This window comes from Cnephaeus nilssonii, assembly GCF_951640355.1.
Source record: "Cnephaeus nilssonii genome assembly, chromosome: 11".
In the NCBI taxonomy this organism is placed as follows: Eukaryota; Metazoa; Chordata; class Mammalia; order Chiroptera; family Vespertilionidae; genus Cnephaeus; species Cnephaeus nilssonii.
Window position 1 is genome coordinate 28,870,966 of NC_137082.1, and position 15,065 is coordinate 28,886,030.

The following is a 15,065-nucleotide window of genomic DNA, read 5'->3' on the forward strand; positions in this document are numbered from 1 at the left end:
GGAAGGACACCCCGTCTGTGAATGCCACTGGGACTTGGACTTCACCTCCCGAAGGTTTACCGCAGATGGTAGTGCTCCCGCCGCCGGCCGTTCCTCCCTTCCCGGGACAGTTCCCTCGCTCTACCCCTCCTCTCCGAGGGCGGGGCCATACCGCCTGTCCAGTTGGGTCCACTTCTTGCTACCAGCATCCCGTGGCCCCCACACTTGGGCTCTTTCCAGGTGTGCTAAGGGGAAGCGGTGCAGGCGGTCACTGGAGCCCCCATTTCGGGTGTTGGGGGTCCGCGTTCTTTTTCCGACCCTTCCGCCGTCTTGAACTCAATGACACTCTACCTCCTGAAGGCTCAGTACCGCAGAGATTTTATTTCCTCTCCCGTGGGCATCTTGAGGCTATAAAGGACAGCCCAGTCCTCAGGCCCTCCTGGGTCCTCGCTGACACTTGCCCGCCCCTAGCAGAGCTGTTTTCAGTTAGGCCCAGTCTTGAGGCAGCTACCACTTTCAGAGGCCACACACCTTGGTGACAGGCCATGGTGCTTCCCAGTCAGGGCTGATTCTAGGAGAGGAACTGGGGACAAAGGAGGGAGGGAAAGCAGACAAAGGATTTCTTTCTAAAGCTGGTTCCCAGAATGTAGAGTAGCCGTTGAAGAATGCCTTTCCACCCACAGCCCCCTCCACCTGTGGATCCTGGTTAGGATCCTCATTCATTCATTCAACAGATTCCTATGGGTCTCCCACTACGTGTCAGGCCCTGGGTAGGCAGCAGGAGTTTGGTTTACAAGAAGACTGGCACGCAGAGAGCATAAATCACTGCCCCAAGATGACTCAGCCTGTCCATGTGAAGATAGATTTGGTCATTTCCAAGTCGGTGGTTTGGCCAGGAAAGAAGGAACGGTGCCCTGCTGTAGAGGAAAGACCCTGTTGTATCCCAGTCCTTCGGCTTCGTTTTCCCTGGCTAACGGATGGCACCACATTGTGACTGCCGTAGGTGCCTGGGCTAGCTGCCTGGAGCAGCCCATGAAAACTTCCAGGACCCCTGGAAGGCTGTTGGGGAAGGGGAGAGTGGTGACTGGGCAGTCAAAGGGGTCCCTGCCCTGGGAGGGGTCGGGGGGAGGCCAAGATACACATTCTTCTTGCATGTCTTTGGAGAGTCCAGCCCATCCTATGCCCAGTCCCTCCTGACAGCCCAATAGCCAGTGGAGGTATTTCCCAATTTCTAGATCTCATGTCTCCTCTCCCCTGCACCCTGGGTAGTTCTGTCTGTGGGTGGACACCAGGTCTAGTTGGCCTTACCTGGGGAATGCTACCAGATGTTCTCCTGGATGTTGTGCACTGGTTGTGTCTCCTTCCAGGATCCAGGATGGCATGTTAACTCTCCCAAAGATGTGGACAGGGTGCTAGGCTCACCGGCCTCGTGAGAGCAGAAGATCTGGACCCCGAACTCAACATACTCAGATCCTGAGACCTCCACCCACCACTCCACCTGCAAACTTCATCATGGCCACCCAGAATGTAAACATTAGTTTTGCACCCAACTTCAATCTATTCCAAGACCATGTCTCCTCCCGTCCCTTCAATTTCACTTATGATGATTATGACCTCCCTCTGGATGAGGATGAGGACATGACCAAGACTCGGACCTTCTTCGCAGCCAAGATAGTCATCGGTATAGCACTGGCTGGCATCATGTTGGTTTGCGGCATTGGCAACTTTGTCTTCATTGCTGCTCTCGCCCGCTATAAGAAGCTACGGAACCTCACCAATCTGCTCATTGCTAACCTGGCCGTCTCTGACTTCCTGGTGGCCATAGTCTGCTGCCCCTTCGAGATGGACTACTATGTGGTGCGGCAGCTCTCCTGGGAGCATGGCCATGTGCTCTGTGCCTCTATCAACTACCTGCGTACAGTATCACTCTACGTCTCCACGAATGCTCTGCTGGCCATCGCTATTGACAGGTGAGGATGTTGAGCAGGGGTAAAGATGGAGGTTGGACCAGGCTGCCCCTTTCCTCACTTCAGCTCTGACTGTTCGCATTGCTTCATATGTGAATGCTCGCTGAGCTATCACGGGGCAAGAGGAGACCTGGTTTTTCCCGTTGTGGCTCATGCTCCAAAATGGGAGCAAGAGTGAGGCTCCTGAGGCCCACCCCCCCCTGCTCTGGACTATGTCCCCGGATACCACAGTTGCTTCAGATGTGTATGCATGTTACATGACCATGAGTTGTATCAAACACAAAGCAAAAGCAGAAAGTTTAGGCAGCTTAATACTTAGAAGCCATGTGAGAGTTAACCAGGGCAGTTTCCAGTCAAGATAGATTGTACCCAGTTATTCTGTAAACACTACCCAGATCAAGATATACAACATTGTCATCACCTAGAAAACTTCCTGATGCCCCTCACCTGGCAATCCTCCCACCACACACAACCCTGTTATTTAACTTCATAAAAATGGAATCATACAGGGTGTACTCTTGTTTCTGGCGACTATAAAATCAACAACAGGGCTTGTTTGCATAAAAGGAAGGAAAAGCTTCCTTTGCTGTTTTGTATACATTTATATGCTCATTTGCATATATTTGCATGAGATGTTCTGGAAGTCCTTGCTCTGTTATAGATTTGTAAAGTAAAATTTCTAATAGCAGCTTATGATAAATCAGACACATGTTTTATTTCTGCAAAGTGTTGTAGGCCAGCAGGGGCTGTTTGAGGGGAGCAGTTGGTGTCACATTCTCTTGGTCCATCATTGTGAGCTGTGCTGAGACTTGTCTTGATAATGTGTTTTTAATCATCTTTTTTCCCTTTTGTCTCCTTTCAACCCTTTCATTTTTCTCTAGTTCTCAGTGCTATTTTGGTTTGTTGTCCTTTTTATCAACCAGTTGATTATTGTTTATGATAATAAAATGCACATACATAAGAGGCATCTTTTTTATAACAAAACTAGAGGCCTGGTGCACGGATTCGTGCACTGGTGGGGGGGCATGGCCTGCAGGGATCAGCCTTCTGTGGGAGCATCGCTCATCCCAGTCAGCCCAGCAGCTGTTCCCGCTGCAGGAGTGCACTGACCACCAGGGAGCAGCTCTTGCATTGAGCATCTTCCTCCTGGTGGTCAGTGCATGTCATAGCGAATGGTCGACCAGTCATTCTAGTTGTTCTGCCATTCGGTCGCTGGGCTTTTACATATATAGATTCCTGCAGGAAAAACAATTTTGTTATTGCAACTCTGGGGTTCTCCCTAAAACTAAGGTTTATGAAATGTACCATCAACCAACTGCAAAATTCCCTAGGCTACCATTTAATACAGTGAAACAAAGATTCCTGGGCCCCACCCCAGCCTTGCTGAATGGGAATTCCTGGGCTAAGTCTACATTTATATCTAATTCCCTGAGTGATTCTGATGTTTACTCAGGTGAAAATTATTACTTTCCTCATCCCCTTTGTCCCACTAAAATCTTTTTGTCTTTATAATGTAGGGTATGTTTTTTAATGTAACAGGAGTTTCTTAAAAGCAACCAGGTAAATATGCCTGTTCTACTACATATAAATATCAGAAGGACTACCTACTGCCAAAAAGCATAAGGTTCATGTGTAGAGGGCCTGGAAGAGATGCTATGTCAAGTCATAGAAATCCTAGAAGGAGAGTGTTGACCTCAAGAAACACATCCAAGCAAATAGATGGTAACAAACACCTTGCTTTAGGGTGTCAAGGTGACTTCACCCACCTTCTCATCTGAGCTTGAGAAAGCCCAAGGAGATGGGTGTAAAAGTTTTGTGTCAGAAACCTGGATTCTGGTCCCAGTACCAAGTGAGCATGGGCAAGTCCTTTACTTCTCATTAGATTCCTTGGATTCCACATCAGACCACCCTACTCTCCTGTTCAGTAATGCAAGATGAAACCAGCAGGGGAGGAGAGAGAAAGCCCTAGTCCACTGCCTTGAAAAGGGCCCCACCCCTTTATAGCATGAGATATTTGTAATGAAAAGTTTTCAAAGTATTGTGTTCTTGGTCAAAATGGCAAGATTGAAAGCCAATAGGACATAATAATAATAGGCCATATGTACTTATTGAACACCTACTACATGCCAAGCATTTTGCTAACATTATTGTATTTAACGTTCACAGCAGCCCTGCAAGGTGGTTGTCATTTTATCCCATGTTGCAGTTGAGGAAATACATCTCAGAGAGACTGAATGTTTCACCCCATACCCCAAAGCCAATCAAAGGAAAGGCTGGGATTTATTCCATCTGTTTGACCCAAGTTCTATGTTGTTTCCTCTACACCACTCACTTCGCCAAATGCCAAATTATGTTGTTAATAAGACAAAGCTTGTTGAAGCTGGATAAATAGGTGCATGGGATCTCATTGAGACACTTTGCCCGCTTTTGTGTGTGTTTGGGGTTAATAAGAAACTAATAAATGTTCTCAATAAAATGTTCTACATATTATTATTGATGGCTTCCCTCCCTCACCAGATATCTCGCTATCGTTCACCCCTTGAAACCGCGGATGAATTATCAAACGGCCTCCTTCCTCATCGCTTTGGTCTGGATGGTGTCCATTCTCATCGCCATCCCATCTGCCTACTTTGCAACAGAAACGGTCCTCTTTATCGTCAAAAACCAGAAAAAGATCTTCTGCGGCCAGATCTGGCCGGTGGACCAGCAGCTCTACTACAAGTCCTACTTCCTCTTCATCTTCGGCGTCGAGTTTGTGTGCCCCGTGGTCACCATGACCCTGTGCTACGCCAGGATCTCGCAGGAACTCTGGTTCAAGGCGGTCCCTGGTTTCCAGACGGAGCAGATCCGGAAGCGCCTGCGCTGCCGCCGGAAGACGGTCCTGGTGCTCGTGTGTATCCTCACCGCCTACGTGCTGTGCTGGGCGCCCTTCTACGGTCTCACCATCGTGCGTGACTTTTTCCCCGCCGTGTTTATTAAGGAGAAGCACTACCTCACGGCCTTCTACACCGTGGAGTGCATCGCTATGAGCAACAGCATGATCAACACCGTGTGCTTCGTGACGGTCAAGAACAACACCATGAAGTACTGCAAGAGGCTGATGTGGCTCCAGTGGCGCCCCTCCCACCACGGAAGCAAGTCCAGCACAGAACTCGACCTCAAAACCAGCGTCGTGCCGGCCACGGAGGAGGTGGACTGTATCAGGCTGAAGTGACCCTCTGGTTTTTCACAATTGAACATCCAAAAGCCAGTACTTGGAGTAAAATTTATGGATAGCCAAGTGCATAGGCTGCGTGCGAAAGGGCAACTGTGTTCATGCCTCTCTGCCCTCAAGTTACTGGATGCTTCTCAGTCATAACATGGAAGGACACCATACGCAAATCACAGCAGCTGACCTTGACTGATACCTGCTCAGCACCTACTGTGTATGCACAAGCACACCAGTAAGACTAGACAGAAGTAAGAGCTACTGACATTGAACATCTGTGTGCTAGCTACACCCAGGAGATTAGACTAGAGCAACAGGAGCTGACCTTTATTGATCACCTGCCCTGTGCAAAAAAATATTTAAATAACAAAACAAGCCCAGCCGGTGTGGCTCAGTGGTTGAGCATCCACCTATGAATCAGGAGGTCACGGTTCGATTCCCTGTCGGGGCATATGTCTGGGTTGCTGGCTTGTCCCTGTTGCGGGGCATGCAGGAGGCAGCCGATCAATGATTCTCTCTCATCATTGATGTTTCTATCTCTCTTTCCCTCTACTTTCCTCTCTGAAATCGATTAAAAAAATCTATTTTAAAAATAAATAACAAAATGGCAGAAGCTATTGGAATCACCAAGTTATATCTGGATATATAGATGCTCTGGATTATCTGGACTCACTCTCCATCTCCCCTCATTCTGCATCTCATGAGTGCAGGAATGTCAATAAAATAAGGCACCTAGACTTGGTGGAAATGTAAAAATAAGTTTGTCAGAGTATGGGGCTTACAGCCTCTTCAGAAGAGAGTTCATGCCATCACATTGAGCTTTTCCACTCAGCTCTTACTACCTCCCTAGGACATTCTCTAGTATCCTGGCTTCCAGAAAAAAATTCTCCCCATAGCCAGCCCATTGGTTATCTACTGGGGTGTGATTTCCAAGGAAAGAACCAAAAAATATTTTCCACTGATATTTGAAAGCTCATCATTCTTTTGTGTGAAGACAGATAATCCTGAAACAAGGACCACATCCAGTTCCTGATACCTTAGTGTAAAGTATTTCAGGGCTCTGGTGTCAGGGAGGAAGGGGACAGAGAAAAGGGTAGAATTTGCCACTGGCAACGAACATAATCTGTGTGGCTGTTTTGCTAAGGCCTGGATCACTTTTCTAAAATAAATCCTCTTTTACAAAATGAGCTATACTTGGAAAGTGCTTTTCAACTCTATGAGTAATAAAAACGGATCGCCCGGCCAGCGTGGCTCAGTTGTTGAGCGCTGACCTATGAACCAGGAGGTCATGATTCAATTCCCAGTCAGGGCACATGGGATAAGTGATATTGAATGGTGTGTCTGGACAAGGGAAACCAAACACTCCCACTTTTTCGTCCCTGTTTGGAACAAAGTACCCTGAACTCTTCACAATGCAGCCTGTCTACAACTGGGGCAAAAAAGGAACCCCTGTCCTGGGTTACAATCTGGAAGATTCAACTTCAGAGTCTCAGTGAGCACCAGGCTTTCAGCAACCCATGGCCCTAGAAGTGTTGAAAACCTTCCCTGCATGTTTCACACCCCAACACTGCATAATTGGTGGTATTATTATACATCTGTGGTGATTGTATTTGTCCTAATTTCTTCCTGATTCATTTGAGACAAAGACTATACAAATGGTACCTGGTTTGGGATTGGCCCATTCCCATTTGGAAAACTATTTTTTCTATAGAGAAAGTGTTATTTAGTTGTTTGTGTGGTTTTGTAAAATTATTTTTTGTTTCTTCACTAAACAGTGAAGTCTCCATCAACATTTTCTTCCATCACTACCCAGCAGACACCTGCAAGTCCAATCACTATACCCTCAGAAAATGGAAACTCATTTTCATTTTAGCCAAAGCCAAATAACTTGTAAGTTTTAATTTTACAAAATTACACATTGCATTCTAAAGCCAAGCAAATAATTATTTGGGGTTATCTGCATTGTTAAAAATATAATAATAATTGTATTTATTACCGCCTTTGTGACTCTTCTTCTAATAAGAAGATTCTTTAAGAGTAGACTGTGTAAGAAAAAAAAAAAAGAGTAGACTGTGTACAAATTGTGTCTGTTAATAGAATTCATCTCTTTTTCCTTTGATCCAAAATGTACCATCCTTTCTTCATTTAAATGTAACTGAAACAATTTTTGTAAACGTCAGTGTGTTTATTTGTGATTTTCCAGTGAATAAGAGTACTATGTTATTATCAAATGAAATAATTAACATATGGAATCTTAACCACAGAGTTTGAGCATTTGCCCCACTAATCTTTAATATATGTTAGATATTTAGATATAAATGAAGTAATAGCCATCTAAACAGTTCAACACTGAAACAGAAAGGGAATTCTTGAAGGTATTTTAGAACAGTGGCAACTCATATCAGCACCAGCCTCATCTTGGGTACCTCCTTCCAGTTTACAGCCCAGAAGTGTATTCATGCATGCAAATAAGCAGAAAACAGCTACTCCGTGCCCATTTTACCCTCTCATTTTAAAATTATCTCGTTTGTTTAATGAAAATTGCTGTTTGCATGGAAACTGTTCATTCATCTAACTGGTGTTAAGGTAATAAATTAATTACACTTGTGTTTAACCTTTTCTTCTCAAGACTAATTAATGGTAAGCCTAAGATACTTTTAATATGCTAAGATATATAAACACTTATACATATTATTATATTTTGGAAATTTAATCTCATTTTGCAAAAAGGGTTTATTTTCTCAGTCAGAATAAAAGAAAAGATGTCTTTATGATGAAGCTATTAGAGATTTTTCTTTCAGCATCCAACATCTAAAATAAGTTGATTCTCAAGTTGAAGAAATCAAAAGATGGCTTTAAGCCCTTCAGGCATAAAAATCAATTTGAGACTTACAAGGGAGAATGTGACATATGGGAGGTGATTGGAAAACTTAAAGTGAGTTCTGTTTCTAGGAGGAAATGATAGCTTTGAAACTGATCTCTTCAATTTAACGATTATTTCTCCACTGGGCTGCAGAAGACACACACACACACACACACACACACACACACACACACCAATAGGACGCCAGAACAGGAAAAGACTTAACGGCATATAACTCAACTCACTTCTTTCTTAGGCAAAAAGATCTGCATTTCAAATAAGGGAATGACTTACTTAATGATGCACAGCTAATCCTTGCTGGAACCATAACATTGGCCCAAGATCTCACTCTGGTTCAGTGAACTGAACTCAGTAACTGCCTGCCTCCCTTTGAGTCCAAAGGAGAGGTCCTCTCTAAGAATGCTTAAAGGGCCATTTAAGCTGTTTCTGACCTCATGGGAGAATCTTAAGCTGCACAGAAGATAGCTTCCCTCCCTCTGGCAAGCAAAGATTGCATTCCATCTGGGTTAAGAGACTTCATAACCCAGACTCCAGGATTCCAGAGAAACGAGCGAGAATTATACCAGGACCAATCCAGTGTTTCTGCCTTTCTTTTTCCTGGAGAGAAATGTCCCTTTGGTGGAGGTCTAAACACATTTTATGTTCATGTAGAGGGAGCTATTTGAAAGTGATTCTGGAGCCATGTGGGATGGCATATTGTGATGACAGGCAACAGTGGCCCCAGGAAAAGCAAGTGGTGGGAGAAGGGTTTGCTCACATTTAAAGACAAAGCAAGCCTGGGACCACAAAAGATACAGAGTGCATTCTTCACACACATTACTACTGCTGACCTGACTACAGGTCATTCTTCATGCCTCACAAGAGCCAAATGCCTCTGGTCACTCCGTCAGCCTCTCTCCAGAGGTCCACCAAACAGGTACACATTACCTCCTATGGTTGCTTGAACCACTTACTCCTTTACAGATATTCAAAGGGCTCCAGAAACAGTACAGTTTATCCCAGAGATAAACTAGTATTGGGGAAAAATGTGACACTTTCTTCAGATATAACAAATTGGTGAGAGGTGAGGCATTCATTGGAACTTAGAAAGAATAAGTAATCACTGAACAGGAAAGTAGGCCTCGGAGAAGCAGGGAGGTCAGCCCCTGGAACAGAAGGCCATGTGGGCACAAGGTCCTTGTATGCCTTTGTTGGTATCCCTTTATGACCTGTGTCACAGGCTGGGATGAAAGAGGTCGCCTCCAGGAATCTCATTTAATGCTGACCTTGGGTTTCCAGCTCTGGATCCAGCTCCTAGGCAAGATCCTGACATAATCCTTTGACCAAACTCTGCTGCAGGGATGGTCCAGTGTGTGCAGTAAAGGGCCTCCCCCCCCCCCCCTCACCTGGTCTCTGTGCTGGCTGCTGTGGAGGGACAAAGATAATGAAGATGCAAGCTTGAATATCAAGGTGACTCTCAAAATAATATATTTGAAATTGAGGCACTGTATGCACAAAAATGGAAGGAATTTAGAAGACAGATTCCTTTCAGCCATGGGGATCAGAGGTTTATGACGGGATAGTTAGGCAGACCCCTGGAAGATAGTTAATGGTGAAGAGAAGGTATCAGGCCTAGGGAATCAAATAAGTAAACTCATAGAAGAGGGGAAATTAGATGGAATATAAGTGGGACAGCAAATCATTTTATCTGATGGGTACATAGAATGCAGAGTTTTTAGGGGAGGAACAGATTCAGGCAGCAGACTGAAGATCAGGGTGAAGAAAGAGGCAGGATGTGGGGGTGGATTGGAAGAGCCTGGAACTCAATCACACAGGATTGGGTTCAAATAGTAAGTCTAATTTAGCCATGTGAATTTGGAAAGATAACTTACCCAGGTCTTAGTTCCTCATATGTAAAATGGGAATAATAGTACTTACATCATAGGAATTATATGTGGATTAAATATATATCTTAGAAAAATGCCTAGAACATCATAAGCAGTCAACAGATATTAACTATTATTTTAGCATGATTAATTCTAGAAACAGAATTACTCCTAGATGAATCCAGAACATTGTGTCATGTATAATGGATATAATATTTGGGGATTATCAAATCATTTTTATTTTCTGTGATCCCAAGTCTCTGGTATCATGTACACCCTATTTTACCTGGCCATCTCAAATCATAAAATGTCTTCCATAGTTTAGAGATGATGGCCTTTCACCCTCAAGGCTGAGCCAGGAAGTTTAATGACCCTCAAGAAGAAAACTATGATGTAAGGAAAGTCCCTTCCATAAAGGAAGGAGAAAATAGACCCCATCCCTTCCAGTCCCAATGGTGCTGGGGAAAAAAGAAGCAAAAGTTACTTGAAGACCAGATGCATTTGTCCTTGCTTTCTTCTTCAGGGGCTAAATCTAGGCATTGGAGATGGAGATACAATAGAAACATCAAAGGTATATGGAAACCTAAGATCATGGAGGAGGGAGGCACCAATGGAATCCTTCCCTAGGCTCACTGGGGGAGGATCCAAACCTCTAAGAAGACCCTGTATATGGTCCAGAGACATGGTAAGCAGCAGTGGAGGAAACAGCAAGATAGAGGAGTCCAAGGCAATGCCTTGACACCCCTCAGCAGGCAGGAATCCATAAATTTTTATGTTCCCCATAAATGGGTGGACAGAAGCCTGGGGTTGGGTCAGAGAGGCCATTACATATGGGGCCTTTGCAATCAAGAACAAGTATCTAGAACTATTGACCACAAAAGACCAAATGGCACCCCTTATTCCTCAGAAGTCCATTCAGCAGTAGAGCCAGAAAGAATCCAGAATCCATGTAACAGTATGTGATTCTCAGTCTTCCTTCTGCCCTCCTCCAGCATGAGGTCATGGGAAGCTCTACCATAATAGAAAGGAGTAATGGGAAGGAGCTGAAATCCAAAAATATTTCATTTGTCAGAAAGTGGATGATTTAAACGGAAGGGATTCTATTTAAGTTCAAAAAGACTATTTTTCATTGATAGCTGAGTTTAAGTTTGCTTCTCCACCTCCCAATGAGACAAAAGTTCATGAAACTTTGACCAAAGACAGAAAAAGTCAAGAAGCTATGTTTTCCTTGTATATCCCATGCAGTGCCAGCCACCAGCCATGTTGAAGAGGCAGCAGAAGATTAGGGACTGGGTTGGGGAGAAAAGAAGAAAAGCTGTCACACTGGAAACACATGATAGGAATGGAAATTGTCAGACAGGATCTAGATCCAGATCTTCGGAAATAGCACTCAAAACAATAAGCCAGTGTGTCTTCGACATGGACAGTACAGGAAAGTACAGTTGATATTGACAGCTTTGATATTTGTGACTTTGTTCATAAGCAACGACAAAGAACATAATGTAATCATTTGTTATTTTGAGAGCTAGAAGTTTCCATCTTGCACACCTCTAGGCCTTGCCAACCACATGGCAGCCCCATTTCAATAGAACTTTCTTGCTCTTTACTCAACATTGCATATCCAGTTGCTCTCATGAAATAATCAAAGACCATATCTCTAGTGGAAAAAAAAAAGAAGCCCTCTAAATGAAATACAATGGCTTCCTGATGTTGAAAGTGAAGAAAGAAATTAAGATATTATTATGTGGGAAGTTCAGAATCCTCTAAGAAAATGATAGTTCTGAACCAAAGAATAGAAGTTCAGATAAATTTAAAGAATATAACGACGTCCTTGATTATTCCAACCTATGGCATGAATGAATAGAATAAAAGCTTTATACAGAAACAAGAAGTGATTCATGACACTTTCAGCAAATACTCTAGTCTGTGAAAAAATTACATTTTACGAAAAATATTATATGCCACTGTGCTAGTCATACAATTAAGGATTCTCAAAGATCTAAATGGATCCTTCAGGAATGTCAAGGCTTTATCTTTTCCATGTTTTAGTTTAACTTCTGAGACCACCTCTCAAGAGTGCCTTGTGGGAAGATGGAGAATTACAGACCAGATAAAATTTTGATTAGGTATATTGATTCATGGCTGTATTAAAAGAACAGTGACTAAAATATCGGTGTCAATTTAAAGATTAGCTGAGTTCTCTCCCACCTAAACATACTTATCCACCCTCTCGGGCCATGAAAATGTCAGAAAACACGTTGGAGGCCAAGTACTTGCTTCCTCATCCTTCACCTTCACAGGATCTGCTTTTATATAATAAATCCAGGATGACTGCTCCTTGGAAATTTAGGAATTCCTATTACCAACTATCCTCTTAATATCTTGGCACCTTTTTTAAGAAAACAAAGAAGAGGTGGAATCAAATCAGGGGGAGGCCAGGAAATAAGAAGGCACCTATATCATCACCTTCTTGGGTGCCAGGTTCTGTGAGACTTGACATGTGGAAGCACGTTTAAACCTCTATGTCATTCATTTCATCATTTAATGTGGTTAGTTCCCTGCACCCCTGCTCCACCTGGAAGTCCTTGATGAGAAGTGAATAACTGTTGGAAGCACAAGGTATTTACCTTCATCCAGGAGTTGTTCGAAGAATAAGTTTGCAGGGTATTTGTTTAAATAAATTTTTAAATATATTTTTATTGATTTTAGAGAGGAAGGGGGTGAGAGAGATAAACATCAATGATGAGAGAGAATCATTGATCAGCTGCCTCCTGCACGTCTCCTCCTCATACTACAAACCAGTGTCTTTTTCATATTTTATGTAGTGCCATGTGGTGGGGTTTTTTTGCATTTTTATGCTTTTTGTTGGTGGTTTTTCTGCTTAAATGATAACTGAAGGGTTGTCCAGTGCTCCTAAATGCAAGAAGAAGAAAAACAACAACACATGTGTTAGATAGTTTCTTTGAGGCATGAGTTATAGTGATGTTGGCCATGAATTTAGTGTTAGTGAATCAACAATATATATTAACAATGTGTCTTTAAATAGAAACACACATCAAACAAGGTTATGTATTGATTGGCTAACAAAAATGCTGTGACCGGAGGCTCACAGAAACCTACCCCTGTAATTCCTCCAGGAGGAATCAATAACTAGGTTTCACGGTGACTTCATACAACTCAACTACTGCGAATAATGAGAATTGACTATAATCTCCTGAGTTGAAACCTTGTATGTCACAAGACATAACTTGAAGTGCTAGTTGAATGAAACCCTGGAGTTCAGGGCTTGACTTGATCAACTTGACACTTCAGGCAGCATCCGTGCCGCCCGGCCTCCTACACAAGTCTGCCACTTGGATACAAATTGAAACCCCTCGGAAAGAAAGGTCTGCAATGGGTGCACACACTTAATTAACCCACAGCCCACACTTTTTGGGGGATCACAGGTCTAGGGGAGCAGTCTTTTTTTTTTCCTTATTAAAAACAACAACTGAACTTGAAAGCTACAGCTCATCTGTCTATAACATTATTATGGAATGGAAAGAAGAAAACCACAGTCTCCCCATCGCAGAGAGGAAAGGAGGGTAGCCCTTGGCTAAGACTTCAATGGACTCAATGTGGCACTTTCAGAGCTTTTCAAAGTTGGTCTTTGCAGAGCTGCGGGAAGAGTTACTTACAGGTAGTGCTGTTTCTTATTCCCGGTCGACCCAGGTGCACAGTCTGAAGACTGAAGTTGAGACAAAAGAAAGGAGTCAGTGACCTTCCACATACAAATGTGAACTTTAGCCCTGGCCGGTTTGGCTCAGTGGATAGAGTGTCGGCCTGCGCACTGAAAGGTCCCAGGTTCGATTCTGGTCAAGGGCATGTACCTTGGTTGTGGGCACATCCCCAGTGGGAGGTGTGCAGGGTGCTGCTGATCGATGTTTCTCTCTCATCGATGTTTCTGGCTCTCTGTCCCTCTCCCTTCTTCTCTGTAGAGAGTCAATAAAATATATATATTTTTTTAAATGTGAAGTTTAACTCCACTGAGGAAACGTGGTTTTTTAAATTATGAGGTGTGAAGGAAAATGTTATTCTGTCTCCTTTTGGGTTTTAAATGTCTCTGACAATTACCACCTGTCCTTAGAGAGAGAGAAAAGAGGAGAGAGGGAAGGAGGGGAGGAGTGGGAGAGACAGAGACAGAGAGACACAGAGAGACACAGAGAGAGAACACATCGTCACATGCCTTCCCACCTGTTTCAACAGCCACTCACTGCAAAATCTGGAGGATGAAGAGGGGTGCCCGCAAACTATGCAGATGGGGAGACGATCTCTAAGGAAGACTTCATCCTGGGCTTTCTCTGTGGGAATGAGAATGACAAAAGCCACCCCTCACTGCAGGTCACTCGCATAGATGCCTTCCTCAGCAGCAGGGAAAGTTCTGCCAGGGAAAAGGGGCTGATCAGATTCCTTGGGTAAACAATGGAGTTTCTATGCAACAGACTGAAGTATCTCAGAAGGGAAGGGGAGGGGGGGAGATTAACCAGTGAACTTACAGGCATATATGCATAGCCCCTGGACAGACAATAGTGAGGGGGAAGGCCTGGGGAGGGGAAAGGAGTGGGGAGGAGGGGAGTCAATGGGGGGAAAGGGGAACATCTGTAATACTTTCAACAATAAAGATAAATTTTAACAAACAACAATGGAGGAGGGTAATGGGGGAATAAGGACACATATGTAACACCTTAATCAATAAAGAAATTTAAAAACAAAACAAAAACAATGGTGTTTCTAAAGAAATGAGTGGGAATCCCACTATGACGATTAAAGAAGAGTTGGTGCTTTGTTGCTTTAAAGCAAAAATAAGATAATAATGTCTGCTGTCATCCCTTCCATTCAACTTGTACTAGAAGTCACCATAATAAGACAAGGGGGGGGGAGGGGGAGATAAGAATTAGAAAAGAAGAATGCCGCCCAGCTGGTGTGGCTCAGTGGTTGAGCATCGATCGACCTATGAACCAGGAGGTCATGGTCCAATTCCCGGCTTGTCCCCAGTGTGGAGCATTCAGGAGACAGCCGGTCAATGATTCTCTCTCATCATTGATATTTCTATCTCTCTCTCCCTCTCCCTTCCTCTCTAAAATCAATAATAAAAATATATTAAGAAAAGGAAAAATGAATGC

At 43.7% G+C, this 15,065-nt stretch overlaps 1 protein-coding gene across 1 annotated transcript; it reads left to right on the top strand.

The window, feature by feature from the left end:
- Positions 1 to 1,417: 1,417 nt before the first annotated feature.
- On the top strand, positions 1,418 to 5,160 carry PROKR2 (prokineticin receptor 2; the record flags this gene model as incomplete). The annotated part of the gene is made up of 2 exons (XM_079784602.1): positions 1,418 to 1,949; positions 4,464 to 5,160. Exons 1-2 carry the CDS (start codon positions 1,492 to 1,494, stop codon positions 5,158 to 5,160), a joined length of 1,155 nt encoding a protein of 384 aa, XP_079640728.1. The 5' UTR covers positions 1,418 to 1,491.
- Between the last annotated feature and the right edge of the window lie 9,905 nt (positions 5,161 to 15,065).